The following is a 16,188-nucleotide window of genomic DNA, read 5'->3' as shown; positions in this document are numbered from 1 at the left end:
TATGGGGACTGAAAAATGACAATGGGGGGGAGAAAATCACTACTACTTTGTCTAAAGAAAAAAAATCTCCAATTCTGGAGATAAAAATGCTATTTCTAATGCCCGCCTGTTGTTTGCTCCAAGACTCATTCCATGAAATGCGGAACACTGGTAAGTGAGGAAGAAGAAAGAAAGCAGGTTGCATGTCCCCAGACTCTTCAAGAGCTGTGTCTGGGGAAAGGAAGCTAGATTTCAAGGTACACCCTTCTTGCATCATTGGAAACAGCAGGTCTCACGATATGTGGTGAGATAAATGAGAGCTGTAACACGTAGCAACACGTGATCCCTGTAACACAGATTAGGCACTCGCACATACATCTGACTGTCTACAACCTGCACACACACACACACACACACACACACACACACACACACGGGACATCTGACTGCCTAAAACCTACATACACACACAGGGGACATCTGTCTACAACCTGTACACACACACGGGGGGGGGGGGGACATCTGACTGTCTACAACCTGCACACACAGGGGAACACAGGAAGATCAGTGAGCAACCTGAATAAAATATGCCAGTGATGACATTTACTTTTCTGCTCCCTGACTGGTCAATTTTAATTCTTTCTCCTTTTTAGGTAACCTCTGCAATTTTTCTGCTCCCCTGTTTCCTTTCCATTTTGTTGAAAAATATCTTATGATTTCCGTTTTATTTCTACTATTTAAGAAAGCAAGCTAAATCAAATGTGCTGTTAGAAGAAAGCCTTTAAGAGAAAAACACTCTGGTCTCTCTACCAGGAGATTCACTGAAAATATAACATTTATGGAATCAACCTGATTGAAGCTCTCTCAGGAGAACAAGAAAAATCAGACGTGTGTCCTGAGGTGACACTCCTTCCACCGACAGCACTACTGGCCTCACTTGGGAACAAGGGCTCTGATCAGACCTCAGGGGCATTTCACACCCACATGAGAGGCACCTACAGGTGTCAAGTCTTCTGATATAGGTGTAAGGAAAGCACCGGTCAGAGGATTCCATGGTTTTTAACCACATGTAGTCTCAGCCTCGAAAAACGCCTGTCACAGAAGCATGGACAGTCTGTTCCTCCATTTCAGTTTAAAAACCATTTGGCATGTTTCCTCATGGATACAGAAAAGTATTTAATATTTAAAAAAAAATCTTGTTAAAAAAGCAGCGGCGGGGGGGTGGGGGGTGGGAAACGCCTGGGTGGCTCAGTCGGTTAAGTGTCCGACTCGATTTCAGCTCAGATCACGATCCCAGGGTCATGGGATGGAGCCCAGCAGCGGGTTCCGGGCTGACAGTGGAGCCTGCTTGGGATTCTCTCCCCGCTCTCCCCTCCTCTGCCCCTCCCCCGCTTGTTCTTTCTCTCTCTCTCTCTCTCTCTCTCTCTCTCTCTCTCCCCCCCTCCCCCACTTGCACATGCTCTCTCACTCAAAAAATAAATTTAAAATTTTGTCATTTTTGTATCATTAACACAAGCATGAACAAGCAGAGCGACTCATGTACATTATCAGCAACGGAAGCTCAGGACCACATCCAGGTCACTGGCAATGGGGGACAAAGGAGCCTTTCAGACCCGGCCCTCTGCACGAGCTCTTCCTAGAGCAGAGCCCGGCACGCTGCCCCGCGTGGGTCTGCATCACAGGCAGAACCTTGTGGGGCCAGTCATGCCAAGGAGACTTTTTGCATAAGCCCCAGAAGGAGTCTCTGTGATAATTTTATGACTTCCAGAGTTTATTAAAACATTTTAGGGAGTGGCCTTTAAAACTAACTCATAATATAATGACGAATAGCCAAACATTCTCTTTAATTCAAACCATTTAGAAAACTATAATAATCCCTTTTCATATTATTTTTGGAAAGACACAATAAGATGGAAATAATAAAACATTTCTGAAAAATTATTTTGGTTATCCTTTCAAAATATTTCTTGCTGTAAACACAAATGTCAATTCATCTTCATTTGTTTTTTTGATAAGTACTTTTTTAGGTGTGCGTCTATCACTGACTGAGAGAATAAGGAAATATTCTGTACAATAACTTTCCTCACCTTCTCCCCCAGTACAATTCTATTTAGAAGAAAAATACTTTGCAGTGCTCACATCCTTATTTGGTAAACTACAGGCCCACGTGATTAAAAATAATAGTGGCATGAGAGAATTTAATGCATACAAATACGGATTATCAAAATTTTAGAAAATATTTGTTCTCTGAAACAATGACAAGGGACACTAAAAATAAACCCTCACCGCCCCCCCCCCCCCCACTTGGACCTGCCTCTGTGTAGAACACCACCTGAGTCATAAATCCGTGCTCCTGTGTAGGTACCAAGAACTCACAGGAAGAAAGGACTTCAGCTAATTTCTAGGTGACTTTGTTTTTCCTTCCCTCCCATTAAGGGTTTTAAGATAACGCTCGTGGAAGGAAAATCTACTTTTCCAGCTGAAATAACTTCCCTTTCTCTTCTCTTTTCAGTTCATCAAAACACACTTCCAGGGGTAGGGAAGAGACAAGAGTTAATTTAATCAGAATATCAAGAACCCAACCCTGTGAATTTGGTGGACATTTACTGAGCGATGACCAGGCACGAGGCCTGGGGATCTGGCAGCAATGGGCTCAGACCCGCAGCCATGCTCGTCTCGGAGTGGCTCGCTCTCCCCTAGTGTGGGCCTTGAACAGAGCACAGGTGGGGTGAGGCAGTCAGGCAGCAGACTGGCCCAGACTGTTCCCAGCTGTCGAACGCCCTTTCCTCTGCTATGTTTGAATGTTGTTAGACAGATACACTCCTCTTGGGCCCAGGGTTAAAATGAAAATTGGCTTAAGCGCAGTTCTAGAAAAATATGTTTCCACAATGGATCCATTACTGGATTTGTATCAAATGGTGAACAAATTTGATTTATTGAAACCAAAGCTGTCTGTACCTGGAATGTTCATCTGCAGAGGCCTGACGAGGTCCGGGTGCCTCAGTGGGTTCCCAGAGTACACAAACCACTCCTTGACAGTGGGGCAGGTGCTGGCGCCATCTGAGTAGAGACAGCCGGATCAACAGATACGCATGAGTACCGACACGCGTCACCAGGCTAACAGTGAGACAGACCCAGCTCCCCCGGGGACCAATTTCAAGCTGGTGAGTACAGGGAGTCCTTACATCCAAGGTCACTGAGAGGGACCTCAGGCATCCAACAATTAGTTCCCTACCCTCCGATCCCATTTCAACAAGAACAAGAACCTCTGGGGTGGGAGAGCCGGCAGGATAACTTGGGTAAGTAAGCAATGATGGAGGGCAGAGGTAACCACCTAGATGGTTCCTATAATGTCCTTCCTTTTGGGCCCTCACACTGCTCCACATAGCATTTAGTGAAAACTGGGAGGACAGTCCTTTCTGGTCTTCAATCTACTATTTAATGCAACTATCAAGACTACTATGACATTAGACAGTTCAAAAAGCTGGTAGGAATAATATAGAATGAAGGCATTTCTGGGACGCCTGGGTGGCTCAGTTGGTTTAGAATTCGACTCTTGATTTCGGCTCAGGTCACGATCCCAGGGTCATGGGATCCAGACCCATGTGGGGCTCTGCGCTGACAGTGGAGCCTGCTTAAGATTCTCTCTCTCTATCTCTCCCCCCTCCCCTGTTCATGTGTGTGCTCGCTTGCTCACTCTCTCTCTCTCAATAAATAAATAAAGTAAAAAATAAAACAGGCATTGTGTGTGCTGGATTATTAACTGCTATTAAAAATTCAGTTTATGGGGCACGTGGGGGGCTCAGTCAGTTAAGCGTCCGATTTTGGCTCAGGTCATGATCTCGACCTTTGCAAATTCGAACCACACTCAGACTCTGTGCTGACAGCTCGGAGCCTGGAGCCTGCTTCAGATTCTGTGTCTCCCTCTCTCTCTGCCCCTTCCCCTGCTCACATCTACCTCTCTCAAAAATAAATAAACGATTGAAAAAGAAATTAGAAAAAAATTCAGTTTGTCTTCTGTTCTACCTTACTCCGTAAGCAAAGGTGGAAGGTGGCTCTCCTACCGCACACACTCACCTAGCTTGGGGTCTCCGGGCTGCTGTCTCTTCAGCACCCAAACCTCCTGCCTCCACGCCTGCCTCCCCTTCCCCAGGGCCCTCTTGACCACCCCCTGACCCTTTGAGGTCTGGTTTCCTTCCCCACACGGCCCAGCCCTGCTTAGACTGTCTTCAGACTCACCCCATCCAAGCCACTGTCCATGTAAATGCAGGCTTTTTGGCTTTTGCTTTTTTGCAATGAAAGTTAGACCAGGCTGCACACCCTAAATGGAAATCGCACAATAAAGCCCAAGGTGCCAGCATAAGAATGTAGACCTGGGAGCACGTAGAGCCCCGCAGCCCCCGCCCCAACACACGCCATGTGCCCTGGCGTCCTCACCTGGATCTGTGCACGGCGGGCCTGCAGCACCCCTAGGTCTCTGGCTCACCGGTGCCTGGGGTTGTGTGCTGCTCGGCTGGGCCCCCGAGGACCCCAGCTCTGGCTCACATCCTGCTCCCCGGCTACAGCACCTCCCATCCTCCACCCCACCATGCTCTTTCTCATCTCCACATGTGGATGTGGTCCACACCCCTCCCCTCGCCCTTTCCTCCACTCAAGACCTGTGTGCTTCCCCACCACAGTTCTCTGGCCGACACTGCACGTGCCTGCTTACTCCCCTCACTGCCCACCCGACCGAGCTCCTGGTACCAGGAGAGAGTCGTCGTCAGGGTCCCAGGGCAGATGCTTACTAACTTTAATGAACACATTCAACTTAGCCTAAATCCCACACATACAAAAAGAAAAAGAAACAAAGAAACTCTGAATAGTATTCTTATGGCTGCTAAAAAAACAAACAAAAACACCCAACCTACTTTCTACGTAATCCTCTTGGCCAAGGTATTCACCACCCTAAAAAACAGTCAGCTGAGTGAATGGTGTTCTAAGCCACTATTTCCAAAAGGAGAGCATTCTCTCACACCCAAGACAAACCTCACCGGCTTTTGGCGTCTCGCTGGATGAGGACACTCAACCACCGTCACGTGCCTAGTCTGCCGACTGTCTCCTTAGCAAGACTGAAACATTTACAAAACCACATTTTATGTCATCTTTCATCTACAACTGCTCCAAATCTCTACATATAAGGGTTTGGGGTTGACTTCTCAGAGTTTTAATTCCAAACAACATGAGAAGAAAGAAGTTTCATGATAGGCACTGGTATCCTTTATTAAACAACACCAGGTACATTTTCTTTTATTTCCTCTCCTGTTAAGACCTAGAGAAGTCGGTTTTTGGACACATATTCCAAGAGAAATGCCACACAGCAGTCACTTACTCAGCTACCATCCAGGAAGAGCTGCCCAGCCCAGTGAGACCAGCTCAATAGGATCCATACACCCTGCTTCTGTGCAAGGCACGCACTGGGCCGAAGACCAGCAGAGACCCCGGCTTCCCCCTCTTCTCCAGAATTCTCATCAGCACAGACAGGAAATTCCTTCTTTTCTCCACGATTTAGGCCAGTAGGGTTAAGTCCACATTAACCCTTAACAAAGTTTCTCTTAATTTACAAAAGAACAAAAGCTTTTGCTTTTAAGGTGATTGACTTAAACCCAATGAGTTTCACTGACCACACAATACAGTCACGGAACAAGAGTGAACCACGCTGCTGAAAACGCAGTACTTGTCAGGTACTGACCACACAGAGGCTTGAATATGAAAACCCGCAATTTCTATCACATAACAAATTAGCTAGCCAGAGGATTAAAGTTAAAGCCGCCCTGCTGATCTGAACTTTCACTCCCTAAATGAACTTTTATCTGAAGCTGTGGGCCAGGATACAGGAAGTGACAGAGATATTAACATGAGTATTTTTCTGAGGTGCAGGGCAAGTAAAGGAGCATTAAATCACTTTGTGGGTTCTGCCCCTCCCCGCGTGAGCTGCTGGGCAACAGGGACACCCAAGGTGCGTCCTCACTTCCTTCCTCTATCATGAGAGGCCACAAGGGCAGTGCACAGTAGCTAGAAAATGTCAACATTTACAAGAATTAAGTTTTAGAGTCTGGTTAATGACTTTTCCAAACCTAAATATTCAGATGGCAGCATTTTCACTTTTATTCAAATTATCCCTCTCACAGACGCAGTTAAACTCCGCAATCCTTCCAAAACCCAGAGCTAGATGTAAAGTGTTACCTGAGATCCTCTTAAAAGAAACAGATACTGCTGAAAAATCCTAGGGTTTAGTCTGTTATCTGGGGTGCCACATAATTTCAGAGATTTTTCTATAAAACTCCTTAAAGAAAACAGAGGCAATAAACTCTTGGACATTGGTGCGAGCGATCCTTTTTTGGATCTGTCTCTTGAGGCAAGGGCAACAAAGGCAAAAATAAACTACTGGGACTTCATCAAATTAAAAAACTTCTGCACAGTGAAGGAAACCATCAACAAAACCAAAAGGCAACCTACTGAATGGAAGAAGATATTTACGAACAACATATCCAATATGGGGTTAGTATACAGAATATATAAAGAACTCCTACAACTCAACACTAAAGAATCAAACAATCTGATTAAGAAATGGGAGAGAGGTCCAGAACAGACATTTTCCAAAGACATCCAACAGACATCTTTCCAAAGATGGCCAACAGACACATGAAAAGATGCTCAGTGTCACCCATCATCAGGGAAACACAAATCAAGACCACAATGAGATGCCACCTCACACTTGTCAGAATGGCTAGAATCAAAAAGACAAAAACAACGAGCGCTGGGGAGGACGTGGAGAAAAGGGAACCCTTATTCACTGTCGGTGGAAGTGGAAACTGCTGCCACCGCTACGGAAAACAGTACGGAGGCTCCTCACAAAACTAAAAATAGAAATACCACGTGATACAGTAATTTCATTTCTGGGTATTTACCCTGATAAAAAGAAAACACTAATTTGAAAAGATATGTGCAACTCTATGTTTGTGGCAGCGTTATTTACAATAGCCAAGATATGGAAGCAGCCCAAGTTGTCCACCGATAGACCAATGGATAAAGGTACACACGCAAACACAGAGGAATTATCAGCCAGCCATAAAAAAGAATGAAATGCTGCAACAACAAAGATGGGTGTAGAGGGTCTTATGCTAAGTGAAACAAGCCAGATGGAGAAAGACAAGTACCATATAATTTCCACTGGTACGTGGAATCTAAAAAAAACCAAAACAGATGTACAAACAGAAAGAGACTCATAAATACCGAGAAAGCGGAGGTTGCCAGAGACGAGGTGGGGGGAGGGAAGGGTGGATGAAACAGCGGAAGGGGATTAAGGAGAAGACTTCCAGTTACAAGATAAATAAGGCACGAAGACGAAAGTACAGCGTAGGTAATGTAGTCAATAATGTGGGAATAAGCTTGTATGGTGACAGATGGTAACCATACTTATCATGCTGAGCGTTTTTTATTTTATATAAATGTCGAATCACTGTGTTGTACACCTAAAATGAATATTGTATGTCAACTACACTTCAATTAAAAATGTTAAAAATTAAAAAAATAAAACTCTGTTTAACAGGAAAAACAAAATTTCAGAGGTTTTAATCTGGCATGCACTTTGAAACTACAGCAGAAACATGGGCAACAATTCGGTGTGTCTGAATTGAAATGAAATAATCTTCTTAAATGCCTAAAAATCAAGAAAAAGAGAAGAGGAAATTAAGTTTGGTAATTCCTAAAAGAAAAGGCTGATTTCTCAGACTTTCGACTTGCCAGGCTGCGCGTGCATGGGAATCAATCCATGGGAATCATGGGAATCAATGTGAAATCACTCATGTGAAGAGTGAATATGGAGAGAGAATCACATAAGAAAATAGAAAAAATTACTTAAACAATACCTGGTCCCTAAGTTTATCCCGTAGGTTCTTTTGTTTCTGTTTCTAAATTAGCATAAGCATCTTTCTTGTGTCTTTCTTAGGACCCATAAGCCTCTGAAGCCTGACAGCACACATGGGAAAAGGCAGTATGTCCTGGGCAGTGCCGGGAATCTAATAAAACTGGATTCAAAGAACTCTGCCACTCCATCTCCCACCAAGGAAAAGAATGATTACAGTATTTTAATCTGACAATTCTGTCACCACCTTTAGGTCAGGTAAATGTTTACTTTCCGGAATAACAGAATAATACTAACACCAATACTGTATTGGTATGTTTGGAAATAATGGGAGTTTAGGCAGAAGGACCAAAGACATGCTTTCATGGGGACCCTGCTGCTTCTATCTCCAGTCCTGGTCACAGTGTGAGAGGCCCCGTTTCTCATCAAAGCACTCTCGAGTCAGACAGCAGTGTCCCAGGAGGCCTGTCTTGGGGGAGCAGGACCTTACGCAGGAGGTGACCCACGTGTCATGTGTCCCTGGTCTCTACTATGAAGTGCTCTTCTCCACTCACGATGCCCCCCCAAACTGCTCCGAAGAGAGCGATAGGGTCTAATTAATTTTATACCTGGCGTTGAAGGCCCCCAGATTTTCTGTTCTGGTCACTGACAGTCCTCCCCCTACACAATTGTTGCTACTGCACAATGAAAATATTGATAGGAAACGACAACTACTCTAAAGGAAAATTTCATTTATACTTTAAAACATGATGTACTAGATTTTATGAAATTATTTTATGAAAATCACATTTTGAGGGGGGAGTAAGTAGGCACTGTCTTCTAATAATAAACATACCCCACACTCCTGCAGGAGAAAAGGGTTTTCACATTTTTAAAAACCACCAAACCTTCTAAGGAAAAAAAATACAAAACTAAATATAAATAAATTATTATTATATGAATTATTATTATAAATTATGAATTAATAAATTAAATATAAATAGATAAAACATAAGATTTTATAACAACGATGCACTCTTCTTTTAATGAGTACTGATCAACCGTTTACTGATTAGAGAGAGATGCCCCCTGGCGTTTTCCCTTAATGCCGTACAGATGTGACTGGTATTCTCAAGGACAGATTTTAAAGACAAACAAACCCCTTTCCAATCGTATCCGCGTCCTGAAAGAATGCATTCCACCTCATTTGGCCCGTTTCTCAGACTCCAACTCCAGAGAGCACTGCTGCTAAGCGGCCCGCCCCACTCACCTTCGCCGCCCCCCAGCAGGAGGGAGTAAACGCGCTGGCGCACGGGGCGGTAGACGAAAGCCTGGCTGGGCAGAGCCTGGTCCAGCGCGTCCTCCAAGGTGTTGCTGCATTCGATCTCCCCGCTGCTCATGATGTTGTACACCAGGTAGCTCTCTGCCTGGACGTGATGTGCTCTAGCAATCTGTTCAAAATTCAGATATGACTGGTTTCTCCTTGAAAACAAAACAGTAACCTCTAAAGAGAAAAAATCAACACCCCTGTATCACATGCCAGTGTTTTTAGGCTCTCGGAAATGGAGCAACCGCCCCTCAAGCTCATGACATCAAGCTGGCGTCTCTGTTTTCCTTCCTCGGGGCATCTGGGCTCGAAATCGTCTCATTCCTCCTCCACCTCCAGCCTCCCAATCACCAGCAGACTTAGCACACAGCGTGTTGTCTGCCCGATGACAGGCATTACTATGAAAACGTCCGACTGACTTCGGCCCATTCCTCCCCTCTCCAGTCCACCCTCCACAGCACCCACAGCCTGTGTTCTTAGAAGAAGGTCCAGCCACTGCCCTCCCCAGAGCGTCTGAATGGCTACCACAAACCTTCACCCTAACATTCAAGGCCCCGGCGTCCTCTTTCCAGTCCACCAACACACCCGCTAGAGACCACTGCCATGCGGTCACAGTGGAACAGCTCCATTGTTCCTCAGGCATAGTCAAGCCTTCCCCAGCCTCACTTGGGCTCCCGGAAATGCACCCCTTCTGGGCCTCCCCACCCCCCACCTCACAAGCCCCTCTCCCATGACGTTTCACCTCAAGTGGCACCCTGTCTTCTGCTCCCAACTAGAACCCACCTTCCCTTGCCTAATGGTGCTTCAGGCCACACACAACTGGGAAATGAGCGTGGGTCGGGAACCAGCAGGGGCCGGGTCAAGACGGGAAAGGCAGAGAGCCCAGGGTGATGCTGCCTCGTACTCGACCCGAGTGCCGGGCTGGCTGAAAGGCAGACCTTGCCCTCCTCTAGGCACTGAGGTACCCTGCAGGCTCCACTTCTGCACTGCCGTCCTTTGCCCGTGTGCCTTTCCCTGTCCTGTCCTGCAGGCAAACTGCTCCGGTGGCTCCAAGTTCTCTCTCTGAAGCCAGGCCTGAGCAGGAGCTGACCAATTCTTCCGAGCTCGCACTTCGAGACTACTGACCACGACCAACCCGCCTCTCCCCGTGCGAGACGGAGCACAGATGTGATCTTGTAAAGGGTCAAACTTGCAGTTAGAGGCTTGAGTTCAAAGCTAGGGTCTGCCAAGTACTGGCTGTGTGACTGCAGGCAATGTCATTTAGCCCTTTCGCAACATGTTCTCATGTGAGGAGGGAGGCAAGCGTGTCTACCGAGAGCTGCGTGACAATTAAGGCCGGCGACGTGAGGCACAGCCTCCAGTAACTACAAACAGCCGTACAAAGATACGTCAGTGGAGAATCATCTCTGCATGGTCTGTATTAAACTAGCATTCTCACATCCAGCCTCATGATAAAACCAAACCGAATAAACAAGCAGAATTAGATTTAGGTCTTCTCTGTCCACTTCCCTCACTTCGAGTGGAGTCTGCTCGGATGGTGTCCAAGTCTGTGTTGAGAACAGGCCTTTCCCCATGCGTACCTCTCCTTCTCTACTGTCCAAGCACACTTCCACCTGGGGTTCAGATTCTGCCCTCCCTCCAATTTCTAACTCACGTTCTTTTCCTTCCATGAAGCACCTTTTAAGGATGCTTCCAGGTAGGATAATTTTAACTCCTTAATACTTTTTCACCTGTAATTCTCTTAAAGTACATATTGCATTCTACTTTTTACCATAATTTTTTATGTTACTAAAGGAACTTATCTGCTACAATGTATGTAATGGAGGAAGAGGTGAAGGACTTCTCAAGACAGGAGAACCCATGTAGTTGTACAGGATGGAGGGAAGGAGCCACCAAGGGAAAGGCCCTAAAGGTACGAGAGAAAAGGAATACTGCCTTCAAGATACAGTGAGACACAGTGTGACGGGCACAAGGGGCTCAGCAGTGGGAGAAACAAACGAGACCCTGCCCTCGCGGCACCGTCCCGAGCATGACATTCCAGTGAGGCATGCGCTACCGCAGGTGGGTGGCTGGTCAGGGTTTCTCTGAGTGAGTGACCGCCCAGATGGGACAGAAGACTAGTAGCCATGAAGCAGCAAAGGAGCAGGGGAGGTTCCCAAGAGGCAGAGGAGCACATGCCGGGCCATGACAGACAAGGGACTGACCAGGCTAGAGAAGTGGCGGTGGTGAGGTGATGGCAGGCCGTGGCCTGCTTAAGGCTACTGTTTCTACCCTAAGAGTTACAGAATAAGGCTTCATTTCTGCATGCAGCATGGCCAATGGACTAGAAGGGGCAAAAGTCTACACGGAAGAGTTGTCAGCCATTCCTGAGTAATTCAGACCAGAGACCACATATGCTAGGGTGATGAGACTAACTGACTAGGTACAAGTAACAAGACAGGGAGAGAACAGTTACCAGGAGTGGTAATTGCTAGGTCTGTAACTTGCGCACCTGGAATGGAAGATGGTGACACTTTGTTAGGAACAATGGAAGGTTTGTGGGGAAGACACAACACGTGTAACCCCCCTGGCCTCACACGTAACACGTAGTTAATCAATAGCAGTCCTCCGTAAAACCTCTGAAGGGCTCTATGTCACTTTCAGAATTAAGTCCAAACTCCTAGTGGGGCAGGCAATAATCTTCCCAATCTGGTTACATTCTACCCTTTCCAACCTCTCTCCCCATGGCTCCCCTCAGACCCTGTCCTCCAGCCTACTGTTCTACCATGTGCCCCAAAGCAACAAAGATCTGCTTATTCAGAACAAATATCGGCTCTCATGAAGGTCTGGTTCCACTCTACCTCTTCAGTAACTTCTCTCTGTACTTAACCCACAGTGACCTCTCCTTCAAATTTCTAGAGCTCTCTTCTAGAACAGACATGTAATAATATCCAGCATACTTTATAATGTGAGTTTCCATATGCATTATGTCATACTTCCTAACTACATTGCCCTGTTCTGTGTCCCCCACAGTGCCCTAACCGCTGCAAGTAGTCAATAAAGATTCATGACAAATCCATTAATGGATATACTTTCAATCATGACATGTCAGATTTGGGTGGGCACATCTACATACCTTTAAGATTTCAGGGTCTGAAACCATGGTTACTTGTTGTTTCATTTCAGGCTCCATATTCACAAGGTCTTCTTGTTTAATTCCAGGGTTTGTACATATAGGTGCTTCTAGCTTAAATTCAGGGTCTGCACCCAGAGGTGATTTTTGCTTGAATTCAGTGTGTGTACACATGGGAACTCCTTGCTTGGATTCAGAGTATGTACACATAGGAACTCCTTGCCTGTATTCAGAGTATGCATACATGGGAACTCCTTGCTTGGATTCAGGGTATGTACACACAGGATCTCCTTGCGTGGATTCAGGGTGTGTACACACAGGATCTCCTTGCTTGAATTCAGGATGTGTACACATGGGAACTCCTTGCTTGGATTCAGGATGTGTACACAGGAAGAATCCTTCCTTGGAGCCAGGATCTATACACATGGGAACTGCCTGCTTGGAATCAGGGTCTGTAGAAACAGGAACTCCTTGTTTGGACTCAGGATCTGTACACACAGGAACTCCTTGCTTGGATTCAGGATCTGTCCACACGGGAACTCCTTGCTTGGATTCAGGATCTGTCCACATGGGAACTCCTTGTTTGGATTCAGGGTCGGTACACATGGGAATTCCTTGCTTGGAATCAGGGTCTGTACACAGGGGAACTCCTTGCTTGGATTCGGGGTCTGTACACATGGGAACTTCTTGCTTAGATTCAGGGGCTGAACTCATGGATCCCACCTCCTTGTCCAAAGTTACTAAACCCTTAGGTTTTTGGAAAAACCATGGAGATTTCTGTCCTGGCAAAAGATATGATGCCACACCCTTATAAAAAAGAGCTTTGTTTGGTCCCAAAGGTAACATCTCTTCTAGCTTTTTTTCACCTTGATGCAAGCGAAGAACTTTAGATATATGGTCTGCTACAGCTAAGATGATGTTCCCTTTTTTGTCAAAGTTCTCCTTTACAGAGGTATAGGAAGACAAGCACTTGTACCGAAAGCTTTCAAACATGCCTTCTGGAATAATATCGTTGCCAAGCAGGCAGGCCAGAAGAGGAAGGTCTGCCAGGCTAATATCTAGACTCTCACAGAGCTTCTCTCTACAGAGCATGACAGTATCGAGACTGTCCAGACAGAGCTCACTAATTGAAAAGTAGGGACAGGTATCATAGATTAAGTAGTCGGTGTCTTCTCCAAGAATACCAAGACAGTTATTCTGGAGGCCATAAGATGCCACCTCATAGTCGGCCTCTTGCAACGAACACAGAGTTTCCTGACCCAGGCTCTTCAAAGCAAATCGCGTAAATATGGCCAGCCCTGAGGGGATGAAGAACATGTTTCTGCCAGGCTGCTCCTTATGTGACTTGATATAATGGAAAATCCTGGAGATCTCCCTGTTGTTCTTTAGTCTTCGTTTCACCCACTCATCTCTCTTATCCTGCTCCACCGTGCCATCAAAGAAGAATATCAACCTGATGCCAACAGCTGTAAAAGTCTTAACAAAATCCCGCAAAGCAGAGAAGTATTCCCGCCACTGGCCACCGCAGATCCAAGATTCAGGAGTGTACCAGTATCTGAGACAACACATGGCATCAACCACAATGGTAGGAGTACATCCAGGATGCTTGCTTCGGTGGTGTTCTGCCAGTTCTTTGAAATTCACTACTGTACATATATGTGGGCAGGTACTGCCCACGAATCCCTGCAAACCTCTCACACCCATAACTGACCTCCTGGAAAGGATCTGGAAAGGAAAATAAATGAGTTATTATGACATGATCACTAGACATAGGATACCTTTTAAAGTAAATAAACAGAAGACAATGCTTAATATTCGCACTCTATTTTCAAAACACTCTAGGCACTAACAAGGTATGTAACATGGCATACCGGTTAGAAGCCTAAAGAGTTTTCACTGAAGACAAAGAGGGACCTTAACCTAAGCATGAGTCACCAGACTCGGCCTTCATAAGGACAACACAGCGCAGCAGTCCTCTAAGATTTGTATTAAAACTATTAATGAAGGGTAACAGTTTTCAAAAAGTCATCATTTCCCATCTAGGAACTCAAGCAGAAGTTAATTTTGAAAGCCCAAAACACAGACAGATGCACGTAACACGGACACTTCTCAAAACCATCTTGCTGAGTGAAAGAACGTAGACCAAACGGGAATACACACCATGTGACCCATTTGTATGAAATTCTACTTCACCGAGAGTGGGGCTGATCTGTGGCACCAGAGAGCAGGCGGTGGTGGTCTGGGGTAGGGCAGCTGGGAAGGAGGGATTTACATAATGGAAACTCTTGGAGTGATGGATATGCTCACTACCTTAATTGTGGTGATAGTTTCACGGGTAAACACAGGCTAACCCTCATCAAACTGTAAACTGTAAGTGGTTTACTATTTATCAAGTATACCTGAATAAAGGCATCAAAAAGAAAAACACATAAAACTTCACCCTGTCAAATGTAACATCTGAGCTGGTGACTGGCTTTCAGTGGAAAACTGTCTACTCTAAAATGCAAAAACAGGGGCACCTGGGTGCCTCAAGTCAGTTAAGCATGTGACTCTTGATTTTGGCTTAGGTGATGATCTCACAGTTTGTGGGATTGAGCCCCACATTGGGCACTGCACCGACAGCATGGAGCCTACTTGGGATTCACTCTTTCCCTCTCTCTCTGCCCCACCCCCACGGTCACTCACTCGCTCTCTCTCAAAATAAATATATAAACTTAAAAAAAAATGCAAACACTGACAAAGTAGTAAAAAGACTTCAAACTGAAAATCTGGCAAAATCCTAAGCAGAGTACTTTGTATAAAAAGTAAGGTGTCCTATGTATAATAAAGGATGTAACATATGACATTCTTTTTTTTTTTTTAAGTTTATTCATTTATGGAGACAGAGCGCAAGCAGGGGTGGGCCAGAGAGAAAGAGGGAGACACAGAATCCAAAGCCGGCTCCAGGCTCGGAGCTATCAGCACAGAGTCTGACGTGGGGCTCGAACTCATGAACCGTGAGATCATGACCTGAGCTGAAGTCGGACGCTGAAGCCACCCAGGCGCCCCATGACATTCTTCAAGTAGGTAATAACATCTGTCACTGGTCAGAAAAAATTCCATGATGACACCTTTGATCTTAACGACCTATAATTTTCACTTTGGTTTTCTTTTAAGACTCATCATGGCTTCGTGTCCACTGACAGAACAAACAAAAAGTCCTTATTACACAAATAGCTATGGGAGGACAAACACCTCTCCAGGCTCGGGACTGAGGGCGGCAGCCATCAGCTGCCAACACACATCGGTGACGTCCAGCCTCGCGGCGCGCTCGCCTCCTACCAGACGGCACTGGGCACTCAACACACAAAATCTCCAGTCTTTAAAACATCTCTGACAGGCAAAACACTATAAGCTCTACTTTACAAGTGAAGAAACCGCAAATAAATCACTATGTTGAAAAAAGGTACCCTCACACAGGACTGTCTTTTAAGAATTTATTGCCTGTTAATGGACACTGGCCCCTAGTAGGATCCGAAGTTGCGTATCTGTTTAATGGCCACGAATATTGAAAATATATAAACATGGAGTGGATATAAATCTCACACATTTATGTTGAAACTTAGAAAATCTTGCCCATTAAGTTACTGAATACACCCCCCAATCCACTGCGGAAAGAACCCTCATAGCATTTACCTCGGGAACATGACCAAGGTAGGAGTGTCTGAAGCCCAAGCTGGACTTCACGGTTATTTCAGCTACAAGGAAGTTCTACGGTTTGGGCCTCTGGGTGCGGACCCTCTGTTTACGAAGGTTCCGCTGTGTTTCTGAGGCCAGATAGTTTTTGTCCTGGTGTCCCAACACAGCAGTCTGGCCCAGGTTTGGAAAGAGAACCAAAGAACACAC

At 45.6% G+C, this 16,188-nt stretch overlaps 1 protein-coding gene across 18 annotated transcripts in view; it reads right to left on the bottom strand.

The window, feature by feature from the left end:
• The window catches only part of FAM120B (family with sequence similarity 120B), an 89,335-nt gene that overhangs the window by 63,971 nt on the left and 9,176 nt on the right, over nt 1-16,188 (bottom strand). For 10 of the 18 annotated variants that reach the window (XM_045058411.1, XM_045058410.1, XM_045058414.1 and 7 more), the window contains 3 exons: nt 12,307-14,028; nt 9,135-9,315; nt 2,938-3,039 (listed from right to left, as the gene is read on the bottom strand). In XM_045058411.1, the coding sequence (XP_044914346.1) occupies nt 2,938-3,039; nt 9,135-9,315; nt 12,307-14,007 (1,984 nt within the window). In that variant the 5' untranslated portion in view covers nt 14,008-14,028. The other 8 variants (XM_045058417.1, XM_045058418.1, XM_019831545.2 and 5 more) reach the window with 8 other exon arrangements.

This window comes from Felis catus, chromosome B2 (genome assembly GCF_018350175.1).
Source record: "Felis catus isolate Fca126 chromosome B2, F.catus_Fca126_mat1.0, whole genome shotgun sequence".
NCBI classification, from domain to species: Eukaryota; Metazoa; Chordata; class Mammalia; order Carnivora; family Felidae; genus Felis; species Felis catus.
Note: the sequence above shows the minus strand (reverse complement) of the source record. Positions and strands in the feature narration are given on the sequence as shown.